This window comes from Colletotrichum spaethianum, assembly GCF_022836535.1.
Source record: "Colletotrichum spaethianum MAFF 239500 DNA, contig65, whole genome shotgun sequence".
NCBI classification, from domain to species: Eukaryota; Fungi; Ascomycota; class Sordariomycetes; order Glomerellales; family Glomerellaceae; genus Colletotrichum; species Colletotrichum spaethianum.
The window spans coordinates 183,212-191,474 of record NW_026054835.1 but is presented as its reverse complement, the minus strand read 5'-3'; the positions used below and the strand labels follow the sequence as shown (position 1 = coordinate 191,474).

General features: G+C 54.4%; 1 protein-coding gene across 1 annotated transcript; it reads left to right on the top strand.

Annotated features, from left to right (window-relative positions):
* Positions 1 to 5,474: 5,474 nt before the first annotated feature.
* On the top strand, positions 5,475 to 7,343 carry ColSpa_12550 (uncharacterized protein; the record flags this gene model as incomplete). Its single annotated transcript, XM_049278762.1, has 2 exons — positions 5,475 to 5,531; positions 5,739 to 7,343. 2 exons carry the CDS (start codon positions 5,475 to 5,477, stop codon positions 7,341 to 7,343), a joined length of 1,662 nt encoding a protein of 553 aa, XP_049134719.1.
* Positions 7,344 to 8,263: the final 920 nt, after the last annotated feature.

The following is an 8,263-nucleotide window of genomic DNA, read 5'->3' as shown; positions in this document are numbered from 1 at the left end:
ATATGCTTGCAGTCAACTACGCACGCTTGCTCAAGGATGTCGGCGGGGCCTCCAATGCAGTCTGCCCAGGATTGGTTAAAACTAAGTTGACTGGTTACCACGATTATGGTGTACCCGTGGAGGTGGGTGCCGAGAGAATTGTCGAGCTGGCCACTGCAGGACCGGGAGGACCGACCGGGACGTTCTCTAACCGCGAGGGCAACATTCCTTGGTAGAAGCGATACGACAAGTGGCCTGTCATGAAGATGCTTGGGACATTTCCTTGATTCAGCGTGCCAAAGAGATAAGTGGCAGTATGCTTGTCGCCAATGTATAAGCACTACATCATGTTCGTGGCTAAATTTAAGAGATTTCCAATATTGTCGACCCCAGAGTTCCAAGTATCGAGCTTTTCAGCATTGGACACAGCACTGGCGAATCTGTGACACTCCAAGAGCTCCCCAAAGGAAGAGATGTTCCGTGATGAATCTTTCAGATACGAGAGAGCGCCTGTCTCTTCTTTCCATGATTCCGGTGTAGAAGCCGCCCACTTTGCTTTATGGCAAGGAAGAGGCAGATCTTTCCAGCTGTCCAGGATGGAGCAGGCTACGTTTACCTTGACGTAGGCTATCTGTGCAATAAGAAACCACACGCAAGCGATTCTGTAAAAATAGGGTTAGTCAAAAACCCTGTGAGCCAACGTATTGATGACGATGACTAACCTTGTGCGGGACTCGTTCAAAATCCAATCTTCCCATGAGACCGATATACTCGGGTCAACATTGCAGGGGGTATCAGTTATCGCCAAGAAGTGTATCCAAAACGCCTAGTCACCTATCAGCCAGAAATGTTACCGCATCTTTAGACCCACGAACCTCGTATGCGAACAGCATTTCCATATTATATTTCCGATGTTCGGTTGAGTTGCCTCCACCGTCAACGACACGCATAATGATGTAGATAATTTCTGCCTGCAAAGCCGCAAACACCTCGTGCTTGGTGTAAGTTATCATCTCTCCATGTCAGCTTCTAGCACAAAAGTATTACAACAAGTACAAAACTCACTTCTCTTAAATTTCGATCCTGCTCTTCCCGAACTGTCTTCCATAGGAACTGCCTAGTGTCGCGATTCCGCGAGGCAAACAGTACAGCGATGCTCATACAGTTAGCAAGAGGTTCTGGAAGGTGACTCTTGTCTTGATAGGAGTGTATAAATGGCGGAAAAGATGATCTCCGGATCATCATTAGAGGATATGAGCGCAGTGCCTTTCTGATGAGACTGGCGCTGTTCTCAGCCACGGGGTTGACAGTGTGTACACTGTTGAGCGGGAATGATGCTTCCGTCGTTAAAGATGTCGTAAGTCTGCCGTTGTCAATAGATGAGGATGCAATCAACCGATGCGCCTCTGGGGCCAATGCCATGTCTGTAACCTCGACGTCGTGGCCCAAGGATTCGAAACCGGAAGCAAAGTTCAACCCTAGATCAGTGCTACCTCCGAAGAGCACAGCACCGTCTGGTTCCATTGACTGCGCTGGAGCGTCCCAAGGCATTTGATCATTGCGGAAGAACGGCATTGTATCAACGTGGGCGAACGACTGGGATGAGGAAGCGTCCGATGCAGAAGGAAGGTGAGATGGCATTGCAGTGGCAAGTTCTTCGGTTCCTTGACTTGTTGTTTCGGGGTAAACACAGTCAAGGCCTTTCTTTTCGCAACGTGCACAGCGGGGTTGTAGGTTGCACTTGCATTTGGCTGCGCTGCATTCTCGGCATGGCTTTGGGCGGATTCGAGGCCGAGTCCTTGCACGGCGGCAGTACGACTGGTGTCTTTTCAGTGCAGTGTCTTTGGAAATGCCGCTTTGTCAGATTCCCGGTGAGGAGTGGACGCAAATACCAGCGAGTCGTCGGTCTACGCACCTTGTGTGAAGGGCTTATTGCATATTTCGCAGAAGGAAACGCCACTCGCGGCGTCGCCCTGAGTGAGGTAGCAGTCTAGACTCATTTGAATTGAGTTTTCTCATTAGATAGGATGTCAAGTGTACTTGTTGATTAGCGAAACCAAAAGTTGTTTGGGGACTATGAGCAGGGGCATTTATTCATCAGATTTGAAGAAGCATGGCAGAGTGAGAAGCAAGGTTCTCAAAGGTCATTGGTGGTTTCTAGAGACCTCAAAGAATCGAGTTTGTCAGCGAGGCCAGGAGACGTCCATGATGGTACGGAGTTAAGGCCAACGTCCGATCGCTGGGAAAACAACCAAGAAATCACTCAGATTACTCAATGATCAGGTATCGCCAAAGAATGTTATTTCGGACACAGTGAAGCACTAGAGAAAACGTGTATACTTTTATAATATGATGATAAAAACGACTATATATCACAGTTTTCTGCTATAAACGCGTCTTCGCCGGCATGAACGCAACTGAGCAGTGTAACGAAAGCTCCGCTGAGCCACATGCCTAATGTCTGTAGTGACATAGAATTAGAGGTGTCCAGAAGATGGGAAATGACCCGAGCATATTGGGACTAGTTGCGGGACTTGGAGTCAAAGCGTCAACATCGGCGGCTAGTAGTAATCGCAGGGCCATTATCTAACCGCGCGACTGTCTTTAAGAGAAGGTGATGGGTTTCGGTGCCTGTTGCTCAATGCTTGAATGGTAGGCCAAGAGTCGGGACTCGGAGTGATTAAGCGACTACATTACCGAGGGAGCCGACGGATATTTCAGCTGTGCTCGATTCTCTCGAGAACGCCGGCTATTCCACTAGGAGATCAGATGAAGGCCTTTGTGGGCGGGACACTGAGGCTTGAGCTCTGGAGCGATTTGAGTTCAACCGTGCGCTAGAGCCCGGAGCTGGCACTTGCCACCTGCTGTCGTGTCGCGCTCTGAGCAGCCGGAGCGACAGGAACACTTGGCGACTGACATACGATCAGCCAAAAGACCATGACCGAGACCGCAGGCGGAGGCTATGGTGTAAATACAGGAGGGTGTCGCGGGTGCATGGCAGCCCAATGGGTATGTTGCGAACGCCCGATGATGGTGTGGCGGATCGGCGGCTGCAGTTGATGGTGTTGACGCGGGTGCGGATTGACAGGGGCAGTTTGAATCCAATGAGGAGAGCCGCGGTGGAGGGCACGTTGTTTTTGACAGTGATAGGTGAAAGTGAGGATGCGACTCCTAGTGTGTTTGTCGCGCGAAAGATGGGTGATTATGGCGATTATACGAGCGAGTGAGAGTGAGACTGGAGTGAGCGCAATAACGAGAGCCTAAGCGCCCAACAACCAGTTGCTGAGTGAGAGTAATACAACCCGAGGGGCAAGCGATAAGACTTAGCTGAGGCCTAGGATGTGAGATAATTCGGGGCAACCTTCTGCCCCGTGATGGTCGGCCGCCTACGTTTGTGTTCAAGTCAATGGTAATCCACCATGACGACGGCAAACGGCTAACGGCTCTCAGCCAAGCTGTCGGTGTTGGAACACGCGACGTCAGGAACGGGGTGTCGGATGCTGGGTAGCAATACAGGAACAGCACATGGGGAGACTGGCCCCGATTGGGAAAGTGAAGCTGTACGACCTCATCGTGCGTCCATTCATGCATCTAGAAGAGACACTGAAAAAGCAGGGCCTGGCGATTCAGGGAGTCGAGTTAAATGGGTCACCATTAACGACCGGCACGGCGGTAAGCGAGAGACGGGAATTCATCGGGGGTTAACCAGCCAAGCCAAACCAGGCGACTAAATCACCGTCACCTGCTTGAGTGTTTTTTTTCCATTGAGCGCGGCCCTCTCAAGCGATCCCTGACCGGCTGATGGGTGAGGCGATGCGGTGAGAAGGGCTGGAAACGGAGGAGGGGAGGACGGAAGGGAAGGGGGGATGGAGGATCGGAATGGCGGGAAGAAGCCGGAGACCAGATTGGGCAGGGACATGGCCAGTGACGGAGGTGTGCCATGAGGGGTGAGGAATGAGTGGTGAGGTGGGCCGGACCCAGCTGAAGCTCTGGTGTGAGAGGTCAGGAAAGAAAAAAGTCGTGGTCCTGACCCGGCCAGTCTCATCCAGTTATACCTGCCTGTCAAAGTCACGAATCTGCCGTTCCGTTTGGTCAGTTTCGTCCCCAATCGTCTTGTCCTCTCTCGAGTGGCCAGCTGCAACGAGGCCCAAAAGTGTAAAGGAGCGCTCAGAGGCTTCCCCGGGGCCAATCGCCGGGATGTCGCCCTGTCTTAAACGGTCTGGGCTGGTCCTGTCGACCCCCCTCAGGGGGAGGGGTGACTTTTCGTTCGGTCTTCGGGAGTGAGCATGCAAAAGACGGAGTACCTAGGCCTTTCTAGTTGTCAGTGTGACTGCTGCGACAGCGAATGCGACTGTGATGGAGCTAGAGACGGGAGACCGACAACACCCACGATGAGCAGAGTTTCAATCCGATTGCTCGGCTTCGCTGTCCCGTTGATCCGTTGAGTCGGCTTTGGCGTTTACTATGTCTCTCACTGGTTCACTTCCATGTGTTCCCAAGAATTGCAGGCCATTGATATGGTGTGCTTGAATGAGAGACTCTATTGTCCGTCACCGTTGTGTATTTCAGGTCGAGATGCCCCCCTTGTCCCCTCACTCTAAGTCTTCTTTTTCCTTTTCTCCCCGCTCTTTCCTTTCATCTCAACCAACATCTGGTGGCCTCCAAGCACTACACATCTCGCCTGGGCCACGTAGGGGAGATCGGGTTACATGCAATACGCTCACCTACATTTACACACCGTCATATTGGATTTGGCTTCTATCGGTGTCACAAACGACATCTTCATTTCCCAGGCGAACTTCAGCTTGCAGATAACCCAACCTCTGAATCCCCACATCGCGCATTGCCCGGCTTACATCCGTCGCGAGTCGTCCACTTTAACAACGGCTAAAGCTCCCTTTGACCAGAGCATCTTCCGGGGGGGTTGATCCGTTTTCGAGTCCTTGTGGGGGCCGATTTGCAAACCCGTCCTCGGTCTCGTCCGCCCTTGGCTCTGTGCTCTGTCACCCAAGTCGGTACTCGCTTCCGCTTGGAACGTTGACAGTGGGGTCGCTGTGTTTTAGGGGCCGCCTGCTTTCCTTCACCGCATCGTCAACAGCGACGCACCTTGCCCGCCCGGAGAAGGTGCCCAGAAGTGCCCCGAGTGCCCCCCCGAGTGGCACCCTCGAACAGCGAAGAAGATCATTTTGGCGGTGGACTGGGCTCCCTCTGGAACCAGCCTCCCCCCTTCCTCCCAAGCACAGACGGCATACAATAGCTGGAGGTTTTCCCTGGAGCACCCTGGACCCTGTCGTCAATTAAAAAGACGGGAGGCTTCAAAAACCGACTAGTATCGCCCACACCAACACCACCATACACACCAGGTCACCACCGCCTGTGTGCGAGACTCGCACACCTCCTTCTCTTAGTCCAACATCCCCTCAGCACACTCACACACTCACACACTCTCTTCACTTGCTCGGTGACAGAAGTCGGGCAGGTGAGTGAGAATCATCATGGCCCTCACGCAGACGGTCACCATCATCAACAATTCGGGCAAGATTATAAGTACCGTAAGTCTTTTTTCTCTGGCTCACACCCGTTGCATTCTGCTCCCACCGCCCCTCTTTCAGGCTCCATGCCTCCTGCGATCCAGCCTTCGAATTCGGCCGTCGGAGCTGCGTGCGACACTCGACATGCAAGCAATGCAGACGCGCTACCAAATTCAGGCGAAGAAGATGAGACCTAGCAGCTGACGTATCATCTTTTGGGCTCTGTAGGGCAAACACCTGGCCGGTATCTTCAAAGAAGCCAAGGCTTCCTACCAGGAGAAGAAGGCCGCTATTAAGGCTGACCGCGAGATCCTCAAGCGCGCTCAAACCTTTGACACCTCACGCGATGTCGCTCCCGAGGTATTCGATCGCCGCTACTCGCACGATGACGGCCGCTCCGTAGCCAGCTCTCGGAGGAGCCATCGCTCCCGGCGCTCCCAGTCGAGCCACCGATACCATGAAGGCGATGTTGAGTACTATCCTCGACGGGCCCTGACCGAGAACAACCTCAAGACACATTCCGAAGTCTCGAGTGTGACGCCATCGAGAGCACCGCCGCCCACCGCATACCGAGCCCCCTATGCCGAAACAGCTGCTCGCGATATGGCTATGAGCCGCCCCAACATGCATCACTACACGACCGCACCGACATGTAGCGAGAGCCTCGCAGACTCCGCGACCATCCGCGGTTCCGTGGTTCCCCGGACCATGTCTATGCCAGTGATGGCCAAGGGCCACAAGGAGAAGGAGATCGATATGGACCTCGCCTACGGCAACATCCCTCCCGATCTTGCAGATCGCACCGACCTCGACCCCTTGACCAAGGAAAAGGAAGCAAAGACACTCGTCGCCCGGGTCGAGGGACTTCTCGACGAAGCCAAGTGCGTGCACCACTCGGCCACAGCTACCATCGCCCACCTGCAGGGAAACCCGGATGCCGCCGCTGCCGTTGCCCTGACCCTTGCCGAGCTGTCTACGCTCTTGAAGCAGATGTCCCCTGCATTCTTGTCGGTCATCAAGGGCGGCTCGCCCGCCGTATTCGCGCTGCTTGCTTCGCCGCAGTTCCTCATCGCGGCGGGGGCGAGTATCGGTCTCACCGTGGTCATGTTTGGCGGATGGAAGATTGTGAAGCAAATCAAGGATGCGCAGGCCCAGCGACAGGCCGCCATCACCAACGCCATCGCACTCGAAGCCCAACCCGCACAGCAGCACATCGAGTACGACTACGCCCCAGAACAGTATGACCCGTACGCCCAGCCTCGGGAAGGCAGTGTCACTTATGACGAGGCCTACATCATTGACCCTCGCCTCGACGAGGAGCTTAGCTCCATCGAGAGTTGGCGTCGAGGTATCGCGCCCTTTGGCGAAGATGAGAGCGCCGACATGGAACTCATTAGCCCCGAAGCCGCTCGTTCCATGCGCGGCGATCCGGACACCCGCACGGAGCGGAGCTTCCGCACGCAACGCAGCTCCAAGACGCACCGCAGCTCAAGAACGGAAAGAACCGAAAAGACGGAGAAGTCGCACCACTCGTCCCGGTCGCACCGTAGCACGCACGACCCGGATGTCCTCGAGCGCAAGAGCAGCGTCGCGAGGTCTGAGAGGGACGCCGAGAGCGTCGCCAGCAGCCACCGGAGCCACCGAAGCTCCAAGTCGAAACGTAGCGAGCGCGTGTCGACGCTGGCTATCGAGGACGGCAGCCGCCAGAAGGAAGACGAAGCTATCGAGGCGGTCCTTCGACCCAAGAAGAACAACATGCTCAAGACCCTGTTCAAGAAGAAGGAGAAGGAGCACAGAGACAGAGAGGAGCGGGTGTCTGCTCTCGTGTTTTGAGACATGACTATGAAGGAAGACGACAGATGAAACAACGAAGAACGGAATCGATGCATACGGCTCGGGCGGTGTCCCCAGCCTGGACGGAGTTGGGATTGTAATGGGTACCATGAACGGAGGACATGATGACGGACGGATACGCCCTCACTTTTGCATTATCATTGGGAAGAGCATCGTACAACCGAGGAAGGAGAGCAAATTTACAAGCTATTGTTACATGACATGTGAGCGATCATAAAGAGGAGAAACTTGACTACATTGTTACATGTTATCTCAGTATACTTCAAGATTTACTATTGTCCATTCCACCATAATCGGTCCATCAGTTGGCGGCGGTGAGGGCGAGTGCCACTTGATGATTGTTGGGGATTGGCCGACACAAAAGAATGAGCGACCGGCCACACCATCCATTAGCTTTGGATGAGGGGAGGAGGCGGTGCTCTTTAAGACTGCCCAAGTTATGGCCATCGCCGAGTTAGAGGCATAGGGCTGAATCGGAGAAGCGGGGAGGACGGGAGTCAACAACAGGCCACCACCAACGCCAGATCCGGGTATCAGCTGCGGCGCGGCGCAAACCTACTGCCGGCAGCGAACAGGTTGCAAGAGGAAAGGGTGCACATCGGGGAGGGGGGCCTACAGGCTCTCTTTTTGGTCCGCGAGTCGAGGCACAAAGGATGCATGTCAGCTTGACCTCTATTGCTGCTTCTTACGCAGCCCTCGAATCTTCGCCAATGCCGCCGTCCCCCTCGGCCCTGCAGCCATGGCGCACATTGGCCAGGTTTTTAAACGTCGCACAGCTTTTTCGCCTGCTTGTGGATTGGACGCCGGTTCCTCCAGCCGTTCGTTGAACCATCCCCGTCCCGGCTGAGGGCGAACGGAGCAGTCCTTTCTTTTCCAACACTGAGCTACGTCCCCAGACG